Source organism: Pimephales promelas, chromosome 11 (genome assembly GCF_988280905.1).
Source record: "Pimephales promelas chromosome 11, fPimPro1.hap1.1, whole genome shotgun sequence".
NCBI classification, from domain to species: domain Eukaryota; kingdom Metazoa; phylum Chordata; class Actinopteri; order Cypriniformes; family Leuciscidae; genus Pimephales; species Pimephales promelas.
Genome location: NC_142779.1, coordinates 31,199,767 through 31,226,631, shown reverse-complemented (window position 1 = coordinate 31,226,631; position 26,865 = coordinate 31,199,767). Strand labels below are relative to the sequence as shown.

The 26,865-nt window shown below is 37.3% G+C and overlaps 1 protein-coding gene and 1 long non-coding RNA gene across 3 annotated transcripts in view; one reads left to right on the top strand and one right to left on the bottom strand.

The window, feature by feature from the left end:
- The window catches only part of LOC120474460 (uncharacterized), a 215,523-nt gene that overhangs the window by 95,012 nt on the left and 93,646 nt on the right, over nucleotides 1-26,865 (bottom strand). Inside the window, exon 4 of one of the 2 annotated variants that reach the window (XR_016145606.1) lies at nucleotides 13,812-13,914. This is a non-coding gene — a long non-coding RNA (uncharacterized LOC120474460). Of the gene's footprint in view, nucleotides 1-4,714; nucleotides 4,869-13,811; nucleotides 13,915-26,865 lie in introns of those variants that run through there. The other variant, XR_016145607.1, reaches the window with a different exon arrangement.
- Nucleotides 4,912-12,791, top strand: etaa1b (ETAA1 activator of ATR kinase b). Its single transcript, XM_039664742.2, has 6 exons — nucleotides 4,912-5,254; nucleotides 5,533-5,661; nucleotides 6,066-6,124; nucleotides 6,211-6,317; nucleotides 9,100-10,430; nucleotides 11,956-12,791. The coding sequence occupies exons 1-6, from the start codon at nucleotides 5,089-5,091 to the stop codon at nucleotides 12,078-12,080; spliced, it is 1,917 nt and encodes a 638-aa protein (XP_039520676.2). The 5' UTR covers nucleotides 4,912-5,088; the 3' UTR covers nucleotides 12,081-12,791.

The window sequence follows — 26,865 nt, the reverse complement described above, 5'->3', positions numbered from 1 at the left end:
GTCAAACGATTAATCGCGATTAATCACATCCAAAATAAAAGTTTGTGCTTACATAATATACAATATGTGGGTGCACTATGTATATATTATAATTATATATATATATATATATATATATATACAGTATATATATATATATACACACACACACACACACACACATGCTTGTGTATATTTAAGAAATATTTTAATCTATATACTGTATATAGATTTATATATAATTTATATTATATATATAAATATCAATGTTTTATATATTAATAATATTTTTTTCTAAAATATACATGTGTGTGTGTGTGTGTGTGTATTTATATATGTACAAAATAATTATACACTGTGCAACCACATATATTAAGTAAACACAAACTTTTATTTTGGATGCGATTAATCATTCGACAGCCAATCGTTCGCGATTAATCGTTCGACATGTAATGCATAATTACATGCAATTAACCCTAAACCAACCCTATAGTACATATTGTTCATTCACATTACTCAGTACAAAGTACAATTACACTGTAACAAGGACACCTTAAAATAACGTGTGTAATGCTAAAAGAACGACAATGTCAAAAGAGTAAAACTGGCCAGGAGGCGTCACGTCATTATATCGCGTTCTGCTTTTGAGAAGCGGCATGAGGGCATCCATGCATCCAAAACAAGCTCCCACTATGCGGAACGACGTTCCTAAAGTTTACTTTGTGAAAAACCCATCTGCTATGGGAGAACGCATCACTCGACAACAGCCTCAGCGGTGACTCAAAACTGTGTGCCTTATTTCACAGACTCCCACCCAAAACACCTGGCACAGACAAGAGTGAGATCATTTAGATAAAAGCTGGCAGAGGATGTGCATCCTGGATCCCTTCCATATCGCCGAGTCCCGCCACATGCTTGGTGTCATCCTCAAGGTTTCGCCTGCCTTGGGGAACGTGAGCCCAAGATAAGAGAAAGAGAAGCCCTCGGTGGTGGTGCTAATTATTTCTGCAGCTTCAGTCCTGTCCCGCCCCGGAATGCTCTCCGCTCACCTGGCTCTCTCTACCACATCAGAAGGAGGACGAGAGCTCGCTCTCCTCCGAGAGAGCCGCAGATCCGCCCGGCTTTTCATAAACACTGGCAGCTGCTCCGGCAATTAGCCATGCGCTCCGTACTTTTACAACAATGCAATCCTCCCTGATCTCCACAATTAGCCTCTTAATTGGGTCTAAACAACCAAGGCGGAACAGATAAATAAAAAAGCGGAGGAGAGCGGAGGGGTTGGGCGGCTGAAGCTCCAGAAGCCAAACGCTCTCCCTCTGCGGCCTTTGGCATTTCGCCGTTTGTGGCGGACGGAAAACACAGCGGATGAAAAAAGAAAACAAGAAACTCGGCGTGACGCCTCCTATTCAGATTGAAAGTGACATGTCTTTGCCCTTTACTTCCTCTTTAACTATCCAGCTCTGTGAAATGCTAACATTTCGTGTGACAGAGGGTGTTATGGTGACTTTTAAACACGCTGTTCGGTGCCTCATGATTCTGTGAAGATGGCTTATGTGACCCGAAAAGCACACTTGACGGAACAATAACCATGTATAACCATATATCTTCATGAGGGGATCCGATACTAATCTGTTAATTAATGACGCTTGCATGTCATTATAGAGCATATTCCTCATCATCCCTTAATTAACATTAATTTAACGTCTAGACCCACACTACAAATTATGGTTTTAATAGTTTTTTTACAGCTTTCTGTATTTGAACACACATGGGTGAATAGCACCAAATATGGAAGATATTTGGATCATATTTCACTTTTTTTATTATTATTATATTTTACATTAATAAAATAAAGCCTGTTTTAGAAACATTAAGAGAAGCACATTATTACAATAATACAAATTGTTTTATAGGGTGGGGTTAAATTACCCATTTAATAAAAGAGTATTTAATTTGTAAAGCATTAGCAAATATTTAAAGGGTTAGTTTACCCAAAAATGAAAATTCTGTCAGTATTTACACACCCTCATGTTGTTCCAACCCCGTAAGACCTTCGTTCATCTTCGGAACACAAATTAAGATATTTAAGATATTAAGATCGTTCATGCATACAGTCCATAGGCTTCTTGAGGGACTGGCTCTTGCTGTCCTCGAAAAGTCATTAAAGACATCGTTAAAATAGTCCAAGTGACTACAGGGGCTCAATCTTAAGTTTATCAAACGACGAGAACACTTTTGTGCGCAAAAACAACAACAAAAATAACGACTTTATTTCAACTATTCGTTTATTTCTCCCTCTGCGCGAGTCAGGTTACTAGTTTAATAGCGTAAGCTTCTGTTATTGTACGTCACACGCATCACACACACACATGACCAGCGTCGGCCAATAGTGAGCCTACGTGTGACGTAGCTCTACGCAATCACACTACGTTAACTGACTTACAGGCTCATAGAGAAGGAAGTGAATAGTTGAAATAAAGTCGTTATTTTTGTTGTTTTTTTGCGCACAAAAGTGTTCTCGTCGTTTGATAAACTTAAGATTGAGCCCCTGTAGTCACTTGGACTATTTTAACGATGTCTTTGATGACTTTTCGGGGACAGCAAGAGCCAGTACCTCAAGAAGCCTATGGACTGTATGCAGGAGCGATCTTAATATCTTAAATATCTTAATTTGTGTTTCGAAGATGAACGAAGGTCTTACGGGGTTGAAACAACATGAGGGTGAGTAAATACTGACAGAATTTTCATTTTTGGGTGAACTAACCCTTTAAGTAAACGAGACGGTGCATTGATTTACAGAAAAAGTTAAGTGTACTTAATTGTTGTGTGATTAAATTATGTCACACAGGTCCTAAAATAATCTTTATTTTATTATGCAAAAATACAATCTATTTTTTTTTTTTTTTTTTTATGCAACCTGGACTTATTTTTGTGAGATTCATTTACACGGTAGGGTTTGGTTCTGCAGTATAGTGGGCCTGAATATTGGATCACTAGAGTTTCCTTGAAAAGTTAGAGGCACTTAATATCAGTCGCTTATTTCAGAGGCACATAATAATGCCGGAACATCCATGCTGCGTAATCTGACAAATCGTTTTGTTACAGTGCATTAACAAGAAAGCAAATGCAACACCAGAACTTGTCCATGATGACACACTACTACTACGAGGTCCCTTGCTTTCATAGAGGCCTTTTCTTGTCCATTTATTCCTGAGGAGCATGTCTCATCTAAAGGTTTTTATTTTGACTAGTGGTTCTTCTCAGCAGGTAGAGTTTGATGCGTGTGTGTGTGTGTCAGCTGTGAGTGCTGACAGCAGCGTCTGGCCCTCACACACACCACTCCAGCAGGGGAGCCCGACCGCACCGTACAGCATTTCTATATCAGCAGAACACTCAGTGTGCAGCCTCCACAACATTACACACACACACACACACACACACCTCTAATAAAGAATACAGGCACCATCTAGTGCTTTCAATTGGCAAAGACTTATAAATACAAAAATACATAACAAATCAAGCTTTAAGATATAGGATCTATTTATCTACTATATCTATCTATCTATCTATCTATCTATCTATATTAATTTCTCTATTGAATAGCTAAAAAAAAGAACAATATAGAGAACAGCTGTTTTACAAATTCAGACAGCAATATTTACAATACAGAAGCAGTGTAACATCCTTTACAATAATCCAGATTCTAAATGAATCTTATAGCTTCAGATAGTGTAGTTACCAGCGAGAGTATGATGGCATATTTGATGAACTTTACACAATCATTGAAATGAAGAGAACTGAACTGAATGATCACCGAACTGACCTCAGCTGACCAATGACACTATTTTCTTTTTAGAGCTACTGTACAGCAGAAATAATCTTGGTTTGCATCATTATTTTCTGTTTATGTAAAGCTGTACTACAATATGTATTGTATGAAGGGCTTTATAAATAAAAGTGACCTGACTGACTTGCTGAGGGATAAACATCTCAATGTCTGAAGTGTGTCGAACACAGGCATGTAATGCTCTACTGAGGACAACCAAATGGATGGAAATGCCATTTTAAATAGTAATTGTAAAGAACCCTTCATTTAAATACTGATATTATGTTTAACACTGCAAATGACTGTATATTTTTAGTGAACAAAAATCAAATAGTGTTGTCTGATTCTACTACAAATGACTCTCAGGTGATTATAGGCTTTTAAGTTAATTTACGCTAAGAAATAATTTAAGATATTTTATTAACATAAATAAATGCAATATTTTTACATTATAAATAAATTATTTAATAAAGAAATGACATGAATGACAAAAGACAATTACTTTTTATTCTTAAGCAATTACTGATTTTATGAACTCTGCACTGTGCCCAAACAAAATTTCCCCTTGGGGAAAATAAAGTTAAAGAAAAGAAAGAAAACAATAAAGTTAACCTACCTACCTATGTATTATCATTAATAATAGGCAATTTAAGTAAGACGATCAGTTATGTATACCTGGCTGGCCAAGGCCTATATATTAATTATAGCAAACCTCACTCGTAATTTTTTCTTGGCCTACATCAATGATCCTCCATCAATACCTTGCATTTTGCTTTCTTATTATTATTTTTAGTGTCAGCAAGCAAGCCTATTTGCTATCACATTCTGATTCATAATATAGGCCTACTGTTTTTCTCTTTCTAAGCCCGTCCCAAATGAGTGTATGCTATGCACGTTATATTAACTTACCTTACACTTCGGTTACATTTACAGGATGGATTGTTCATAATCAGGCCTACTTATTTTAATTCCCTTAATATTATTTTTCTTATGCCCCCGACCATTGGTTTTAATATTCTTTACGTGGTCAAACTGTTTGTGGTCAAAAAGTGCATTGAGAATGTAAAATGAAATCTCACGAGATGTCACGAGATTCCAAGAACCAATCAGAGACGCGTCTTCGTGTAAACTTACAGAAAACATGGCGACGATGTTGTAGAGCACTCTTACCTGAGTAGCTAAACACTTTTAGTGTTTAAACCAAATATCACAAAAGTTTTGTAGCTATTTCAACCAAGTTATGACTACTGAAGCGGTATTGTTCATATTAGTTAAAATAAACAATGACCGACAAGAGAAACATCGCTGCGCGACATATATCGGATGCGAGAGAAAATCAGAGCAGAACTCTCAAACTTTCCCAGAGGAAAATGAAAACAAAGACTCGAATGACCGGACTCAAAAAGTCACAGTCTCCGTCGTATCACACTTCATACAGATGTCGCAAAGGTATGTAACGTTAAGTTTGTAAGACACCAGAACGCGTGACAACGCATCGGAATGCAGATGTTTATCCTACAGAAGTACTGTTGCTGTTGCAGTGTCATGGTGCATTACTGAACGATTTATGTAACTTATAATGTTATATGCATGGGACAGGTATGTGCTTCGTTATTCTACGGTGGTAACTTGTATGTCTAAAACTCATGCTGCTACTTGTTAGTGTCCACGTGATTTGTTTTTCATACAAAGTATATCGTTGTGGACATTTTTATCTTAATTATCAGATTTTACAACACCAAAACGTCGACCAAGAATCAGATTCAACGGTTGTTACAGCGGAGATTCGCCTAATGAGACCGAGCCCCCGCAAGACATCATCTGGGATCCCAACTCACCCACGCAAAACTTGAATGGCAAGTGTGATCATAAAACTTACACTAGTGAAATAGTCAATATTTTCTTTCTTTTTTAGGGGATTAGGGGTTGGTTGTATGGTTTTATTTCTTTAGTTTAAATATATCTGGTAATGTATTACCAGACAATCTGCCCTCTCTTCAATATTGCATTTCACTTGAAAAATGCCACAACCACACTGAGTGTAAAGTTGGTTGCAACTTCTGGTTCACACTGACCTGAAGTTCAAAATTGTAAAATTACAAGTTTTTACATCCAGCTCTGTTTGTTTGCATTACTCCATCGTTGCATTTAGTATATTGTTGCATAAAATCCTTTTGTCACTGTGCATAATACCACCTTAAACAGATAAATGTCGCTCTCTTAATCAGTAGCAGTATTAAATATTTGTAACCATTCACAGGAAGAGAAAATGCGAACGTCATTGAGATATCGGAAATTGTCAATAGGATTGCACCAAAAGTAAGTATTGAACAATATATAGCCAAATACAGTGGATATTATGTATGTCATGGTAATTTTAATCTAACAGTTATTCTATTTTAAAGGTTGAGAAGTCGAAAGAAAGGGACTCGGTGCTCCAGTGGATTGGAGACAGTGCCATACCCAGCACTCCAGAGATCAGACAGCCCAGGGTCAGGAGAATCTCAGCACGGTACGTGTCCTCTAATCACCAACAGGCTCAACACTTAAAAGGTGCCGTAAACTCTCTTCAACATCTTTTACTATTTCACCACTGGAACTGTATTCGCAGTGACTTTGTGCGAAATAATGTGAATATTCTGAAAGATTATTGTATCATATTTTTTTTGTTTTTTATTGTGCCTCCGAGTCATTAAAAATTTAGTATCTGCCAATATAATGAGTTCCGATGCGATACTTGTATTTTCCGAGTGATTTTAAGTTATTAAATTCAGTCCACAGGGCCATGCAGAGAGTTTCTTAGGGGGAGGAGCTCAAATGTAAATAAGTCTATCACTATAAAGTAATGTCAATATGACAATAAATACAATATATTTGCAAAAACTAGAATAATTGCAACAAAAATGAAAAAAAAAAAAAATGGCAGGTTAGAAAACATGATCACGTGGTCAAAGCCAGTCTGTCAGTAATGTCCAAAGCTAGACGCAACCCATAGCAATGTGTCATACCGTAATTGTATCTGAGTGGTTCGTGTTGTCAACATGGAGAGATGAAGCTGTTTCCAAGATGTAGTGCTGTGAATCCACTTTAGCTGCTTTTACTCCGTCGGGCCAAACCACTCTCTTTGCTTAACCGTTCCCTTCTGTGCCGATCCGGACCAACCGCTACGGATATGGTATCTTTTCCTAGTTTTCCCTAGGGCTGGGTATCAAAATGTTCGATACCGATACCTTGACTTCGATACCGGTTTCTGAGCGATACTTTTTTCGATACCAATTTTATGTAACCAGTTTTAACAATATAATATTACCTAAATTTTTATTTTATTTTTCAGTTTGTTGACTTTTTCACACTCATATTTTGAGTATGTAAAAAAGCACCAATGCTAAAGTTTTCTGTTTCCTAATCATTTAACAACATGTATTCTTTACTTCAATGAGCTCATTGTTTCTGCCTCATCTTAACACATTGTTTAACAATGAAACTGAATGAAAATTAATTGAAATGCATTACACTGTCACCTCTGATAACAGATCACTCTAAATTGTAATTTAGAAACATGCATTTTCTGCAAAGCTGCTTTGAAACGATATGTATTGTGAAAAATGCTATACAAATAAATGTGAATTAAAGGCTACTGGGGGGCGGGATTTATGCCTCGCATTCAGCACACATGAACCTTGCCGCAAAGCACTGGCAACAGTAGCCTAATGATTATGGATGTGTCGGGAAACAACAGCAAGGATATATTTTAATTGTTTATTAAAGGGTTAGTTCACCCAAAAATGAAAATTAAGTCATTAATTACTCACCCCCATGCTGTACCAACCCCGTAAGAGCTTCGTTCATCTTCGGAATGCAAATAAAGATATTTTTGATTAAATTTGAGAGCTGTATAACTACCACATAGGCTCCTAAGGGACTGCCTCTTGACGGCCCAGAAAGTCAATGAAGAAAATGTTTAAATATCCCGAGTGACTACCGTGGCTCAACTATAAGTTTATCAAGCGACGAGAATACTTTTTGTGCGAAAAAACAAACAAAAATAACGAGTTTATTCGACTATTCCTTTTCTTCCTTGTTGGCCTGAAACGAGACTTCCTTAGATTTCCACGACGCATGCGCGAGAACTGAACTGAAGTAGTGTAAGGAGATCGCAATTCTCGCGCATGCGTCGTGGAAATCTAAGGAAGTCTCGTTTCTGGCCTACAAGGAAGAAAAGGAATAGTCGAATAAACTCGTTATTTTTGTTTGTTTTTTCGCACAAAAAGTATTCTCGTCGCTTGATAAACATATAGTTGAGCCACGGTAGTCACTTGGGATATTTAAACATTTTCTTTATTGACTTTCTGGGCCGTCAAGAGGCAGTCCCTTAGGAGCCTATGTGGTAGTTATACAGCTCTCAAATTTAATCAAAAATATCTTCATTTGTGTTCCGAAGACGAACGAAGGTCTTACGGGGTTGGTACAGAATGGGGGTGAGTAATTAATGACTTAATTTTCATTTTTGGGTGAACTAACCCTTTAATAAACAAGTGTTTAATAAGTGTGCTGGCTGCAAATATGATTATGGCGATGCTGACTCGTCATTCCTGCAGTAGTGAATGCGCGCGCCTATATGGATTAGGTAATCAAACTATTTATTTCTAATTGTTTCGTTTAAAAGTAGACATATTTTGACCGTCTATAGTCCTATTTCTCATGTCTATGAGGCAAGTGTCCTATATGCTGAGTGTCGGTTCATCTGTGACGCGCTCCAGTTCTTGCAGTCGAAGATGGATAAACTTTCTACTTGCGAGTGTCTGTGCGCTTATCAGATTTACCGTGTTACCGGTTTTGGCGGCAATTATCTTGTTGAAAATATTGCATTGCGTGCTTCTGGCATTGAGTCTGGCACATAGAACATATTTGGAAATGATCCAAAGTGTACCTATCTATCTGGGTTGGGACACACACACACACACACTGCAGGCAATTTGGTCGGTAGAAATTCGCTAAAATATCACTGCCCTAGTTTCTTGCTGTCATTCTTGTAGCACTGCTGTCGTTGCAATGTATTATCTGGTAGAACTGCCAGACTGAAGCAATTTTAGCTGTACATAGAAAAATCTCACGAGTTTTGCGTCATATGATCGGCTCTACTGATCTGCCTTTATAGAGACCACCGATCAAACTATATAAAGCTATTATTGGCCAATAACAATCAGTGTACCATTATTGTTTTGGCATATACATTGATTTCAGAGATTTATGATCTTTCAGATTTGCATTAATTCGCCATCTTTTTCCTTTAGGCAGAGCAGTGTTGAGGACCTTAAGAAACTTGCCAAGCAGTTTGACATCAATATGACTCGTCAGGACAAAGAGAAACAACAGGAGAGCACCGAAAAAAGAAATAAACTCAATAAGCTACAAAGTGATGGTACAGCGGTCTCGTTGGAACAACTAACTGGCTGCTCATCTGTTGCCCGCCAGGAAGAGGAAGAGCTTCAGGCACTGTTTGATGGTCCAACTCAGCACGTAAATGGGAGACTGAGCCCGCCGTCAGCCAACTGCACACCAGAAAGCAGTGCTGAACCTGTAGCTCAGGCTGGACAGAGCTCAAGTTCTGCAGCGATCAAGAATGCTCCCGTGGACGCACCTAAAGCTACTGAGGCGAAGTTTGATGATGACTGGGAAAACGATGACCTTCTGAATGACTCATTTGTGCTGGAAATGACACAGAACCCAGTGTCTTTGAATGTAGCTCAGAAACAGAGCACTGCTCAGCCCAAGTCTTGCTCTAAGAAATGTCATTTTGAGGCCAAGGTTAATCCCTCTGTATCTAATGGCAGAAACATCTGTTTTGAAACTCAACAGAGCACCAGCAAAATCAGCACCTTTACCAAGACACTTCCTGATGTCAAAACATCTAATCGAAGCACTTTTACGTTGAAGCCACCTGCTTCTGTCCAAAATAACACTACTGAGAAGCTGCCAAAGACTTCATTTGTGAATCAAGAAAAACAGCAAACACAGGGTACGAAACAAGTAGAGCTTGATGGAATGACCAAAGATGGTGGAGTTTCAAGTCAGTCCTCTTCTGTTCAGTTTGATGGGGTTTCGGAGGAGGACATGAAGTCTCTGTTTGATTCCGACAGTCTGTGGAATGACGAAGACGACGATGATCTCCTTTTTCAGGCTTGCGATGATGTGGAAAAGTTATCGGCCAGTCAAGAACAGCAAAGATGCAGCGAAAAGTACAAAAATCTTGCACATGACAAATCAAAAAGCTTTGCATCTAAAGCACCTTCCTCCTCTGACACCATTTGTTCTCAGAACATGGGCATCAACAGCAGGGGCCAACCACAAGAACCCACAAAATCCACACGCCCATTTGCTCGCTCAAACTCGGTACCGTGTACAAGTGGCAGCTCTGGATTTAAACAGGGTCAGCACTATGGACATGCACAAAACAAATCACATCAAGTGAAATGTGCCTTAGGATCCAGGCCTGGTTCTGCCGGATCCATGGACACCTCAGAGACTGTTATGCCACACAGCGCAAAAGTAGGAAATACTTCAAACTCCCACCATTACACATTCAAAAGACATCTGTCAGACTCCATGCCGCTAACCAACAAAGGTAAGCTTTGTATGCTGTGGCACTGGCACCTGCAGCACATTAACTCTGAAATGGCATCATAGAATACTCCTACAGGAGATCACTGTAATAGGCAAGTTTGCTTAACCTGTTAAAAGAATAGTTCAAACATAACTGAAAAATCCGTCATCATTTACTCGCCCTCATGTTGGTCCAAACTCGCATGAATTTCTTTACAGTATATTCTGTATTTGTGTCTCTCTCTCTCTCTAAAAAACAGTAATATTGTGAAATATTATTACAATTTAAAACAGCGGTTTTCTTTGTGAATAAATAGTGAAGTGTAACTTACTCCTGTAAACAAAGCTGAATTTACAGCATCATTAATCCAGTCTTCAGTGTCACAGGATCCTACAGAAATTATTATAATATGATGCTCAAGAAACATGTATGATTATTATCCATGTTGAAAACATTTTTTTACATTTTTATTTCAGGATTCTTTGATGAATAGAAAGTCCAAAAGAACTGATCTGAAATGGAAAGCTTTTGTAACATTAATCACTACCATTCAAAAGTTTGGGGTCAGTAAGAATTTTATTTATTTTATTATTTTATTTATTTATTTATTTATTTTTTTTTGGGGGGGGGGGGGGATTAGAAAATACTTTTATTCATCATGGATGAGTTAAATTGATCAAAAGTTACAGTAAATACATTTATAATGTTAGAAAAGATTATTTTTTTAAATAAATGCTGTTCTTTTGAACTTTCTATTAATCATAGAATTTTGGGGGGGGGAAATGGTACACGACTGTTTTCAACATTGAAAATAATAATTTGTTTTTTGAGCATACAATCAGCATATTAGAATGATTTCTGAAGGATCATGTGACACTGTAAAATGATGTGTAATCATCATTGAATTTTCAATGATGTTGAAAATTCAGCTTTCAAATTACATTTTAAAATATATTAAAATAGAAAACAGTCATTTTTTTTATTTTATTTTTTATCAAATAAAGCAGCCTTGGTGAGCAGTTGAGACTTAACTTAAAAACATAAAAAATCGTACTGATCTAAAACGTTTTGACCATAGTGTAAACACACACACACATATATATATTCAGATGCAAAAGCCTCTAAATGCCATTTGAAATTTTCTTCTTGAATGATGATTTTTATCAAACTTGTATATTAAAGTTCAGTAATTTCACTTAAATAACAATTAATAGGTAATCATCATTGCCATTTAAGTGAAATCACTGAACTTAAATATACAAGCTTGATAAAAATGATCATTTTAGAAGAAAATTTCAAATGGCACTTAGAGGCTTTTGCATCTGAACTCTTCATATATATATATATATATATATATATATACACTTTACTTTATTACTTTAATGATCACGTCTTCTAATCTAGAATAAGAGTGTCAGGAAAGTTTGATGCTGAATTAAACATTGAAACTCGGAGATTATTATTCATTCTTTAAAAGTTTTACATCTCCCAGTTACATTCCACAGACCCGTAACCCAACTTTTTTGCTGCTGTTGTTGTTTTGCAGTTTTTTTTTCATCCCACACGACAGCCAAATGTTCAGCTGCCGAGATTGAGAGGAAGAAACAGGAAGCGATTGCGAGAAGGAGATTACGGCTGCAGGCTAGTCAAAAAGATGGAACCCCGACATAGGACACCACAGAGAAGCTTGGACTGTACTGAATGTCAGGGATGTTCTGGCCTGTAAAGAACTAAATTATGTAATTATGACCGTAATGAAGCATATAGCCTGGAGATCATATTTCAGTCCTTCATATCCTAATTTAGAGTTGAAAACTAATTTGTCTCTTTGAAGGAAATGTTACTTGAAGATTTCTCATGCTTTTCTAAATAATGTACTTCAGTGTCATATCTGTCTAACTGCCAAACTAAATGGTTAGAGTTACAAGAGAAAGCAATTTCTCGCACATTACGGATCCGTTATTACAACCCAGTATTGTCAGTAAATTTTATGGCTGATGTCTGCAAGTCCTCACACTTTTTTTTCTTTCTTTTTTTTTCAAAATTTGATGAAGCATTTCTAACCATGTGTCATCTGAATCGTGAAAGAAAAGGAACAGACTTTGGATTATGCCTCATTAAATGCTGTTACAAATGTAAAATCACTTTCCATTGGTCAGTATTATGTGTAGTTATTAATGGGGGGAAAAAATACTTGAATTTTCGTCAATCAAGCTAAAGATCCTGGAGATCTTTTTTTTTTCTTTTCATTTGTTGTCTGTTCTATATTTTTTTGTTAAACACAATTGTGTCAGTATTTAAAGCTAACAAAGAGGAAGCAAAAGTTTTAGTGTATTTTTGCTTTCAAAAGTATTGAATAAAACGTTGTGAAAGTTGACTGACTGCAATCTTTGAGTCTCGATCAGTCTAATGACATATTGAATCGATAATTACATCCAGAAATAGCCGTTCAGATGTCAAACCTCATTCATAACTAATTACCTTCTTAATGTGTAATGCTCTTGAAATGTAATCTTTTAAAAAATTAAATTTTCTATGCTTATAATAAAAAAAAACATCCACACCTGGTTTATTGTATGTCACAATGTTAGTCATTGTGTGCCTCGGGGAATGTCGGCATATCATTGGGATCCGGCCCTTCTCAGGTGGAAGCCGCACAGGTGTGTGTGTGTGTGTGTGTACTCCGCCGGTCGAGGCGCAGCATAGCGTATTGTAGCGTAACCCCTCCTCTCCCGCACAATTACTGTAAATCAAATGCCACAGTAATTTGGCAAGAGGACGAGGACTTTTTTATTACTGTGATTATGGTTATGATGATGACTACAATTTATTCCAAGCAGATGATGAAAAAGCTGGGCCCTACAGGTGTTGAGTTCATACAATATAGAAGTTGGTGAAGGATTTTTCTGTAATGTGGCATTATCAAGCTGCTGTGGAACAGAGTAATGGGTGTTTCTGTATTTTTTGCGTCAAAAAATTGAGAGCAATTACTGATTATTGTGATGGATCCATGCCATGCAGCGAGAGCGTACTCTGGTATCAAGCTGTAGTAATTACGTCAAATTACTGTGTCTTGGTGCCAGATGCAATTTGCATTTCAGCATACTTGTTGGTTTGGGAAGAAACAAGATAACGGTTCTCAGACTAAGCAAGAAGGAAACTCTAACTGTAAATTAGAGTCCGGAGACTGAAATGTTCTTGAGCTGTTGTTAATATGATGTCTTAAAGCTTAATGTTCAGTCATGACATTGTGCTTTCTCAAAAACTAACAACCCCTAATCCCTTTCACTCAATAGTGTCCAATGTAGTGTCATGCCCCCACTTACCAAAGTCAATTCAGTTGACGAAAATTCTGACAGAGTGTTATCTGTGCGTTAAGGACACCGTATGGGTGAAACTCACCTTAACTGGTGAACTTTGACGGCCTGGGGAATTATGGATCTTAAAAGGACGGCACACGCAAACATGGTGTTTCTGTCGTTCACTGTCATGTGATGTCAAAATGCTGTTGGAACATGAAGAGAGACATTTTGAAGAATCTTTATGCAGTGCTTTTCTATAAAATTACATTTTGTACTTCATGAAGAAACTTTCATTTAATCAAGATGTTATTCATAGTGGGAAAATGTTCTTAGCATGTTCTTCATACATAAAAAAAAAAATATATTTTAAGAACTTTGCTAAAATGTCATTTTGGGACATATGCATTGCTGAAAAAAACAACAACAAACAAACACATTGAACCTATTTTTTCTTTTTTTTTAGGTTGTTTTTTTAGTCACTCTCATTCCAATCCAAACCTGTAAGATCTTCTTCGGAACTCAAATGAAGAGCGTTTTTGATGAAATCTGAGAGATATGTTCAAAGTGATCATGTCTCTGCATGAAATTTGGGACTAAACCAATTCATATGGTTAGTTCGGTGTCTTTATGAACTTTTTTACTATCCCTAATTACATTCTTTACATTTTTCCTTTTCTATTCCATAAGAAGAAGAAAAAAACAGCATAAAGGTTTGGAATGACTTGATGATAAAAAAAAGAAAAGACTTTAGTCTGAAATTGTATTTTTTGTGTGATGTCAAAATCATGATATCAAGTGAGCTTTTCTTTTTTGGTACTGAACATGTAAAGAAAACACAATAAACAATTAGATGGTATTCCCATGTCTCATCCACTAGTTGTTGTCAGAGCATCGTCCTTTGCAGATTACGACACAAAGGTATGACTAAAACACAAAACAGCAGAGTGGGGGGGGGGGGGTGGGGGACAGGGGGGCTCCAGTTGTCATCAAGCTAAATGAACTGTGAATATTTTCACAGTGCGTGTCATTAGCAGCTTAGATTTGTTTCAACAGGGCTTACCTGAGGGCTCTATTCATTGGCCCCCAGGTATGAACATGCTAATGCACAAACTAAAGCAGAGCCTTCTCCCCTCCACAGGCATCTCCAAACTAAACTGAAAGAAGCCTCATGTTTTCTCCATTATGAGAGCATTCCTGCACAGACAGGTCGGTCAGATTGCACAAGGAATATGCTGAATTCACTCATTTGAAAAGACCCTATAGCTGTTATTCTAGTATATGACAAACTCATTGGTGAAACAGTTTTTGATTCTAACGTTTGCCTTTGCTTTCTGAATGCATTCTGGAAATCATATTATGATATAACCATATTATACATGAGTCATTGGTTCTGCATATATAACCTTTGGTTGCTATGTTGTGAGATATTAGTAGTCAGTATGATTTGTGTGTTATATTCCAAGTCTTCTGTTGTGGAAAAAGAAGTCTGCTTTAGCAGTTATGGAAATAATAATGTGTATGAACTGAATGTAATGTTTTCAGACAGTTAATTGCATTTTATTCACCGTTAAATTAAAATAGTTTAAATGCAAACCGTTAAGAGTGCTTTTTTGACCCACTTAACTTCTTAATTTGTAATTTTAGAACTTAAAGTAAACTATCGAATGACCTGACAAGCATTTATAGCAAACTTGAATGTAAATGCTTTAAAATGTACTTTAATATAAAATTTTTGATTTGACATTATTACAAAGTGCGCTTTTGAAAAGTGTGTTAAGAAACGGTCACAAAAGTGTACTCTTACTTCAGTTACCTATTATTTAATTAATTTTATATTTTTGTTATTTTCTTATATATGTCCATTCATATATACCGTAGAGATGCATATTACAGTAGCACTACTGCTTTTGTGTAAACAATAAAATACTGCAAATAACCATATACAGTAAGTTACTGTAAATTTCATTAAAAATACCCACAATGCACTGCATATCACAGTAGTTAACCGTAAATAAAATAAATGGTATTTTACTGGGCTTTTTTGCGGTAAGTAACTGTAAAATTACGGCAAAGTCTAACAGTGTATGTAAACTTTTAAGAATTTAAGTATCTTACAAGTGCATGTTCAATACAATTAAACACTTCTTTTTCAAGTCAAATCATCCAGTAAGAGTTGACAAAAGGTGCTAGTGTAACCTCTGACAGAGTGTGTTATCTGTATGTTAACATCAAGCCACTGTAAGCATAACATTTGCCAAGTTTACCATTCCTTAGAACTTCAACAGCCGGGGGAATTACAGAGCTTAAAGGGACAGTTCACCCACATATGCAAATACTGGCCTTTTTTACTCAACATTATGTAGTTCTGAACCTGTGTGCTGCATGGTATTTGTTTATGAAAAACCAATGATTTTTTTTTTTTTATGTTCATGCATTTACCATAAAATTGGTCAATGTTACACATGCACTATAAAGTCTTCTAAGCCACACTAAAGCTTTGTGTGAGGAAAAAAAGACCAAAGTTTCTATTCTCCGAACATCTTTCCATCTGCTGCAGCTCTTAATTCTCATTCTGCATAGGCGACCTGGCATGTGGTGTTTTGTTATGACAAGCGAGAGAGCGCATGTTGACGTCCAATGTCAATGGCTTCAAACCCCGTGTGACGCATTGATGGATCATGAATTAGTTTGTCACAAATAAATTAAAATGTTTAATTTATCAAATGAGATTCAGATATGGGGAATATTTTCAGTGTTCATTAATTATTCAGTGGTGGGCTGTCAGGGCCATCAGGGCCTTCTCTGCTGGCCCTGTCAAAATATAATATAATATAATTCGATATAATATATATATATATATATATATATATATATTATGATTATATTTCCTGAAATAATATGGTTATTTTGTTGAGGCTGAGCTGGATTTTCCATATATAGTCATCTAAACGCATCACAGCTCCATGGACCAGCACTAGTAGAATAGCTAGCTTTCCGTTGAAGCTGCCATTTCCCATTTTAACTTAACTTTGACTGACGTGTATCATTAGCCAATCAAATTTTGATGCGCAGTGACAGATCGCCCCAGGGGGCAGCGATGTGTATCGGCGCTAGCCCCCGCTGATGTCATCAGCCGTTTGAAAATTCGGCGGGTTTTGATCGCGACCATTCCAGTGTCCACCGCATCAGTTGAGCGATCTTTCCGCTCTCAAGCACATCAAAAGTTATTTAAGGAATACAACTGAACAAACACGACTCTCTGCACGACTCTCTCATCTATTGCCATAGGAGCTGCTCATTCATCCTAAGCAGGACGCACAACTGCATGAGGAGGTCATTGAACGGGTTGTGATGATCGTTACTGAAGGCCCTGACTGAGACCCCACGGTACGCTACTGTTATTATTTAAATTTAGTTTTTGTCCAGTGTTATTTTAGTATCATTGACATACTAATACTCTTACAGTTTTGGTTAATAATTTAAATTCAACTTGGTTTTTATATCTGTTTTCATTTGAATTGTCGTTTTTTAAGTTATATAGTTTTATTTTTGTACAGTTTTAAGTGGGTTTAAGTAGTCAACTATCTAATACGTACACTCACCTAAAGGATTATTAAGAACACCATACTAATATTGTGTTTGACCCCCTTTCGCCTACAGAACTGTTTTAATTCTATGTGGTATTGATTCAACAAGGTGGTTGATTTGAAATGATTCGAGCTTTGTGACGGTGCATTATCCTGCTGGACGTAGCCATCAGTGGATGGGTACATTGTGGCCATAAAAGGATGGACATGGTCAGAAACAATGCTCAGGTAGGCCGTGGCATTTAAATGATGCCCAATTGACACTAAGGGGCCTAAAGTGTGCAAAGAAAACATCTCCCACACCATTACACCACCACCACCAGCCTGCACAGTGATAACAAGACATCCATGTTCTCATTCTGTTTACGCCAAATTCTGACTCTTCATCTGAATGTCTCAACAGAAATCGAGACTCATCAGACCAGGCAACATTTTTTTGTCCAATTATGGTGAGCTCTTGCAAATTGTAGCCTCTTTTTCCTATTTGTAGTGGAGATGAGTGGTACCCGGTGGGGTCTTTTGCTGTTGTAGCCCATCCGCCTCAAGGTTGTGCGTGTTGTGGCTTCACAAATGCTTTGCTGCATACCTCGGTTGTAACGAGTGGTTATTTCAGTCAAAGTTGCTCTTCTATCAGCTTGAATCAGTCGGCCCATTCTCCTCTGACCTCTAGCATCAACAAGGCATTTTCGCCCACAGGACTGCTGCATACTGGATGTTTTCCCTTTTCACACCATTCTTTGTAAACCCTAGAAATGGTTGTGCGTAAAAATCCCAGTGACTGAGCAGATTGTGAAATACTCAGACCGGCCCGTCTGGCTCCAACAACCATGCCATGTTTAAAATTGCTTAAATCACCTTTCTTTCCCATTCTGATATTCAGTTTGGAGTTCAGGAGATTGTCTTGTCCAGGACTACACCCCTAAATGCATTGAAGCAACTGCCATGTGATTGGTTGATTAGATAATTGCATTAAAGAGAAAATGAACAGGTGTTCCCAATAATCATTTAGGTGAGTGTATATATATATATATATATTGGTATTTTTTGTAATATCCATTTACAGTCAGCTTATTTGACTGAGCATGATACCTCTAGCTACATAAACTAGTATGTCAAAGCACGCAAGTGCGTGTTGTGACTTTATAATAAACCATAGACCTAATTTTAGGGGGATTTTCTTTTCAAGGTCATACTGAACCTTGGCAGGCTGAAGAGAGCATCGAAAACAATCATGTCTCTTTTTCCAGAGCTGGACGTCCTGAAAATGCACATAAAAAAAATTGCAAAACCAGAGCATAATGAAACTGCAAAACAAAAACAGTGCCTTGGCCAAAAGGAGAGCAAATACTGAGGGGTGTAATGGAGGCCAGATGAGCTGACAGTAACAAATACCTCCATTAGCGGCCACTGATGGAAGACTGGAAGAGGTGGAAGAGGCTTTCACACAGAGGTGTTACAGGATGTGTCATGTCCAGGTGGGACATGGGAGTCAAGTCGACCTGAGCGAAAGAGGACCGGAGAGGAAAGCAGAGGAGTGCAGACGGGAAGCCCACGGACCTGAGCTCTGGTGCATTTCCCGAGGAGTTTGTGTGTATGTGTGTGTGTGTGTAACGGACAGCTGGGATTTCAATCAGAGACTTCTTTATGCAGTCTTCTAACACATAATGAACTGAAGCACTGCTCAGCATGAGCAAGCCTTATTCACACACACCGCCAGTGTTTAAGCATCATTACGGAACACACACACCACAGCTCACGCAATTAAAACCAAATGTGCATTGGACAGACACGTCCGAAATGACAATGCGCTAAAGTGATTTGTCCAATCCGTTAAAAGTTTATATCAACAATTAGTTCATAATAAGTCAGTTTGATTAAAAGCTGAAGGCCACAGGCCTGCTCAGTTCCTCAGGGGCTGATCTGTGTATAAAAAAAAAATTACCTCACCCTAAACCTGTCAGCACACCATTACAGCCCACGCCGCCATATGATGGCATGCCAAAAAAAAAAAAATACTGAGGCCATTGTAGCGAGAAGGTGTTGGCAGATGTAGGCTTAAGGAATGCAGTGACAGGGTTATTTGTTAGACAGAGTTTGTGCAATGGAGAAATGTTTAAGGGAAATATAGGCTTCGGTCTGTGGGTTCTTATCAGTAAGCCTAATAGAGTTAGATAGGGGAATATCTTGATGAGGAATCAGATAAAGACAGAAAGAAAAACATAAACCTCAAAACACTAGCAACCAAAAGCTACAGTCTACAGAGAAGCAATGACTCATGCAGGACACGGAGCCAAAAAGAGGTTTGCAGCCCATCTGCAGGAACATGCGTATATGCACAAAGAATAAACTCTGAGAGTGACACAATGCATACCCTGTAATCTGTTGTGGAAAAAGCTCAACTAGTGCCAAATATTTGTCAAATCCCCCAAAAACGTTTTTAAATAAATATGGCGACTGGGGTCTTATTAAATCAGGGGATTCAACATGAATCCATATGACTTGTGTGCACTAAGTCTACTCAAGTAAAACAATATGTGAGGAACAGGGCTATTATGGATATATATATATATATATATATATATATATATATATATATGTATGTATATACACACTCACCTAAAGGATTATTAGGAACACCATACTAATACTGTGTTTGACCCCCTTTCACCTTCAGAACTGCCTTAAATCTTCACGGCATTGATTCAACAAGGTGCTGAAAGCATTCTTTAGAAATGTTGACCCATATTGATAGGATAACATCTTGCAGTTGATGGAGATTTGTGGGATGCACATCCAGGGCACGAAGCTCCCGTTCCACCCCATCCCAAATATACTCTATTGGGTTCTGGTGACTGTGGGGGCCATTTTAGTACAGTGAACTCATTGTCATGTTCAAAAAACCAATTTGAAATCATTCGAGCTTTGTGACATGGTGCATTATCCTGCTGGAAGTGGCCATCAGAGGATGGGTACATGGTGGCCATAAAGGGATGGACATGGTCAGAACAATGCTCAGGTAGGCCGTGGCATTTAAACGATACCCAATTGACACTAAGGGGCCTAAAGTGTGCCAAGAAGACATTCCCCACACCATTACACCACCACCACCAGCCTGCACAGTGGTAACAAGGCCTGATGGATCCATGTTCTCATTCTGTTTACACCAAATTCTGACTCTACCGTCTGAATGTCTCAACAGAAATCGAGACTCATCAGACCAGGCAACATTTTTCCAGTCTTCAACTGTCCAATTTTGGTGAGCTCTTGCAAATTGTAGCCTCTTTTTCCTATTTGTAGTGGAGATGAGTGATACCCGGTGGGGTCTTCTGCTGTTGTAGCCCATCCGCCTCTTAGCATTTGTTGTTGCTTCACAAATGCTTTGCTGCATACCTCGGTTGTAACGATTGGTTATTTCAGTCAAAGTTTGAGCAGATTGTGAAATATCAAAATCAATTTTCTTTCCCATTCTGACATTCAGTTTTAAGTTCAGGAGATTTTCTTGACCAGGACCACACCCCTAAATGCATTGAAGCAACTAACAATAATTGCATTAATGAGAAATTGAACAGGTGTTCTTAATAATCCTTAAGGTGAGTGTATAGCCTATAAAAGTAATATAAATAGGCAAAGCTATAAAAGTGACTATGTAAAATTAAATGTTGAATTACCTTTAATATACCTATATCGACTATAAAAAATAATTACACAACTTTTACTTGCACTGATATAGAATTTTTTTTTTTCTTTTAATTTCTCTTTTATGGCTGTGGACAGCTCTTCTTGCTGTGTAAATTTATTCTTAATATTCTATATAGATAAGTGCATCCTTAATTTACACACACACACAAACACTTACTTTGCCTAAGCTATCAGTGGGTCAATCAATCAATTGGTCAATCAGTAAAGATATAAACATGCATGAGGCCCCTGAATATATGTGCATCCTCAGGCACAGACATATTCCAATGCACAGGGACACATTATTCACACACACACACACACACACACACACACACGCAAGGCTGCATTCCCCTTCCATCAAGTAAGCCAGTAAAAAGTCTGTGACTATGATCAATGTTTATTGCTCTTGGCACTTCGTCAGAAGTTCCCTTACCTGGATGTGGCTAATTAATCGTGTCAGGCACAAGAAGTGCAAAGCAACTCATATATGGAGATGAGATCAGCAGTGGAGCAGAGCAGAGAGGAGACGGGCTGGGCCAAGCTCTGCTGACTGGAGATCAGCCTCTGCACCTGAACAAAAACCATGGCCTTACAGGCAAAGCGGGAGTTCCCAGTCCAATTACACAAGCTGCAGGCTCATGCAAGTATGCATTAACAAATAAACAAGTCTGCAAAGCTAATAAAAGCGCTGGCTCAGTTAGAAACTTTTTAGAATCACTTCTTGTTATTACAACTAGCAGGTTAAGAAGAGTGTGATCATTTGTCATGTGTATGAAGGGCACTCTCTGTAAATATGTTTTACTTTCCTACTATTTTTAAAAGCTTTAGATGAACAATTGTTGTATTTTTAGTTATTTATTAGAACTAGATTGAGGCACTTAGAGAGATACTTCACCTCTGGAAAGATGAATGTGTTTTAAAAATGGGTAATTTATGTTGAAGAAATGTGAAATTATTTTTGAATTTAGAGCAGAAAATGTATTTTTGGCTTATGTGGATGAAAGACAACAACTCCCAAAATGCACTTGGTTCGCTGCCCTGGGAGGCCACGCCTACCGGTAACAGAGCGCAGTAGTTAAACAACAAGTCTAGGCTACAAGTGAGTCTCCGTGTTGAGTCTGCCCGAAAATGTGTGTCGAGATCACCCAAAATGTCCGGGATTCGACTTTTGCGTTCTACAGTCGCCATTCATTATGAATGGCGAGGCCGAGGCCGCGAAGCCGGTGTTGTGAATTGTGGATATGAAGGTGGAAAGCATGGTAATTCGAAAATACGACAGGTTTTAAAGCTTAATGCTAAATCCTGAAGTATCCCTTTAAGATATTGATTTCACTGTTCGACATTTTACATTTAACCTTGTTACCATTGTTGTGACCTATCTATCTATGAAACATTACATACTATAATTATCATTCTTTGAGTCATTTAACCATGTTTTGCATGTAATGTAATGCTCATTGTTTAATAATGCACTTCATGTTGTTGATAACAAAGAATGGACTAGATTTTCTTCCTTTTTGTATTTTCATATTAATGTGGTACCAGTGTCGGGTGTAATTTAATTACTTTTCCCTTGAAAATGTAAAGTAAGGCCACCCTTAAAAATATTCTTGTTTGCCGTAACCCGACCGACCCTGTCAATTTAGGGCCGACCCAATTTTTTATTTTTTTTTCCCTTTTAGTCCGACCGACTTGCCGGTTGTAACTTGCGTTCAGACCGACCGATTTTTTTTTTTTTTTACTCTTCAAACGACTAATTCAAATTCCATAAAATGATATTTTAGTTAGTATTGTGAAAGTTGCTTATGTCTAGGCTACGTTCTTTCTTTTAAATAAAAACCCGTGGCGTCATAGTCATCTGATTATGTTTACACGATTGGTTTACCCGTGTCACACTGTCTATAAGGCTTACGTTCGCTTCGTTTCATTCAGTGTTCCCGCTTGGTAAACCCGGTATTAAATGGGCTGAATATCATCCATTTCTATATATAATAATAATATTAAACAATTTGTCTGATGCAATTTTGCTATTCCCAGTCCAGAAGAGAGAGAGCGATCACCCGGAGCCACAGCGCGAACAACATGACAGCCCTGCTTAATGAGTGACAATGAGGACAGAACGTGGTTACCTACACTTTAGATCTGGGATATTATTCTAATTGCATTTTAGATTTCCGCTTTCAAAGATTATAAAAAGATATTTGAGATGAAACCATTACAGACGCATTCTGTCTATAGCGCAACTTTCCCTTCACAGCGTTGCGCTGTCATTTCTTCCTAAAACCCAAACGTACCGTCAGAATCAGCACGATCGGTAATTGTTGTAAAATGCAGTCTGTACTGTTGCTAAACTGCGTACGTGTTCAATCATTAAAAGAGCTATTAAAAGCACAAAAGTCTGCGCAAGAGACGCTGTTCACAAGGTGATGCGTGCTCCGAAATGCACTGCAACGGGACAAGAAAAGTAGGCTATAGCCTCATTTTGGGCTTCATGTGCGCAGCTAAACTATCAAATACATAAAATCTAAAATGACCTGCTCTGAGATTCATTTAAACACAGTTTATGTCTTAAATGGATGTGAATAGTTGGGAGGATATGGTGGTGCATCAGCATCATCCGCACTCGGTCTTAAAGGGGCAGTAGTCTAATAAACATGTGACGATTGAGCCAGTAATGGGAATCAAACACAACAAAAGGCAGAGAAAAATCACTCGCAGCTCTTGAATTATTAACTTAAACTTTAATAAGCATTAATCTAACTATGATAAACCATGCAGTGTCATTTTACATTTGATTTACTAAATTAAATTTCTTTTCAGACAGCGCAACACACTTAACTGAAAAGTAGCTAATTTTAGACCTTTCTGAAATTAAAGCACTGTGTATATAGGCTAATTTGTATCTTTGTTTAATTGTATTCTTTGTTTCACCATGTGTTTGTACTTGTTTTTGCTTATATCTCATGTATTTGGGGGGAAAAAAGCCTGCACACTGCTGCATAACAAATACAGTAGATATTTATTCATTTTGTGACTGGCCTAAAAACGTAACCGGTTGTAGGTTGCAATAACACCTAGTGGTGGATGCACAGTTTGAAGACCCAGTCAGTGACGTCACAGTATGCAATAAAAAAAAAAAAAAAAAAAAAAAAAATTCATGATCACCATGACCAAAATTTTACCTTTTTTTTTTTACACTGAATCCTGGAAAAAAAAAATATAGACCTACCTACCGACCCTTTTTAAAAAAAAAAATTGCTGTTACTGCAAACCAAAATATTTTTAAGGATGGCCTAAGGGATTACTCTTCATTTATCTGTAATTTAATTACAGTTACTTCTGATGTAATTGAGGTAAATACTGTGTATAGATCAATCCGATCTCACAGCAGTTCGTATGCATTTTATGAGGTGTCTAAATCGTACGACCGCACTCGTACAAATTCGTATGAATTAGTCGTCTTGTAAAATATGTATGAAAAAAGTGTGAAATGTCATGAGTTCAGACATAAAACAATAGTGGGTTTAACATCAAAATGTATCTGATGTTAAAACGTATGTTTTTATAATGTAACCTTCTCCACCTTGGTCAGTTTAAAGATAATTCATGCAATTTTATAGTATTTATTTGAAAGAATTAAAACAGAGTATATCCTTAAATTATTCAGCTGGTTGAGATTGGTATGGGATTTTGAAAGTAATTAGTAATTAAAAGTAAAAAAATACTTTTTAGAGAGAGTAATTAGTACAGTAATCTAATTACACTGTTGAAGAGGTAATTAGTTACTAGTAATTAATTACTTTTTTAGAGTAACTTACCCAACACTATTATTATATTCAGTCCAATAAACTAGTTAGGAAAAAAGTAATCAAAAAGAAGTGTAATGTAATGGATTACTAACTATAATTCTTTTGTCATGTAATTTGGAATCACTAATGGACTACAATTTGTAAGTAATCTACCCATCACTGTACACTGTATAATATAATATAATGTTTGATTTTCAGTCTTTTAAGCGCCTCCTTTCACTGAACATTGTTGAAACAGAAAAAAGTTCCATATTAATTGGAATATGCTGGAGTCTGCATTCATTTATGTTTAGCTTTATAGACATGCACACTCTATAGGACCACATTAGAGTTTTACCTGGGTTTAATGTGTAATTGATTTTTTTCTTTTTACTGCAGTAAGGATGAAGTTTGTGACTGCGGCGTCTCAGTTCAGATTGACTGAGGTGCTTTCAGCACTCTAATGAGTGCTGTAAATTACAAGCCTTAAAGCGGGTCTGCACCATGCTGCAAGAGATGGTATTTTAAAGAAGAAAAAAAACATGGCCAAGAAATTTATTATTCTTCTGTGATATGAATGAGTGTGACTAGTTTCATGTAATGTTAAAAGTAGGTCCGTTGATTTACAACATGTCATTTCCCAACAAGAAGCAAAAGTGTAATTCAGGGATAGTAAAACACTTTACGATACATTATTAAATCGACAATTTAATGTACCGACTCGAAAATGTGTTAGCAGGGAATATACTCATTTGAAAATACATCAAATAGGTTGCCCCTGTTGAAAAAATGACAAGAGTTGTCCCCCCAAAAAATCATTCTTTTTTATTTAAGCTGTTTCCTCTATAGTAAATAGTCAAGGATATACTGCTAAATGGCATTTTAAAGACACATTATTTTATTAGGCAAATTAATTAAGCTTCATAGAAGATCAGTTCTTATTCATAAACTACTCAAGACCACTTGAGACTATTAGTCTTTGACTCTACTGAAGCTGTCCAGTGATATTCACAGTTTTTACTCTATTGTGTATTATAGCATAGCTAACCATACAGGATTGGCCAATCAGCTTTCAGAACGGCAACTATCCATTGTAGAATAACCATTAGTACAAAGTGGTAGGAAACGACCTAGACAGCAACCCAAGTACAGCAACTCACCCAGATCCGGCCACATCTGGTACACATGGAATCCACATGTACCAGATGTGGCCCGGATCAGGGCCGACACTATATCGTTTATTATTTAAGCTTTTGATTATTTCAGGTGAGGCCCCTAAAGGCCCGTTCACACCAAAGGCCGGATTTACTAAACAAGGCAAATTAGCTTGTGAACACAATTCCAATAAAAGCGCAGATGGGAGTGGAGAGTTCTGCACAATACTGACGACACACAAATTAAAGAGCAGACGCAGCCGGGACTTGTTTTTTAGAGCGGTAAATAATGGTACACATACCAGTAAATTGACTAACGGAAACCTTAGTAAATCACCTTGCATGAATCAAGAATGCTAACTATAAAGATAACTATTACGATAACTATTAGCATCCACACAACGGACGATAACATTGTTTATTATAAGCACACTGCAATTATGTCATCTGACACTTTAAGGCCCGGTTTCACAGACAGGGCTTATATTAAGCCAGGATTAGGCCTTAGATCAATTAGGACTTTTAAGTAGCTTTTATAAACACAACTTAGAAAAAAACGTGGTGTGCATCTTAAGACAAAAAAAATGGCACTGACATCATTCTTAATGATACCGTTCCCTATTCTTACTAGATTGGACTCATTATTAAATCTGTATATTTAGAGTTATTGTTATCGTTCTTGGTGTGAACTGCCCTCGATACTGCAAACCCAATCATTTGATGAATTAACGTAACGTGAATTAGCAAAATGAAGAAGTGTGCATTTCAACCTCAGAAACATTATTATCGACCACGGCCACAACAAAAGCCCACCTTTCCGTTCTACGCATAGCATAAATGTATTAAAATACATTATGTTTACCATGCCCTGTGGCCGTAATGGAAATCACATGACTTTAATTGGCAGCTGTGAACGATAGCACCTGCAAACAACTTGGCGGTTG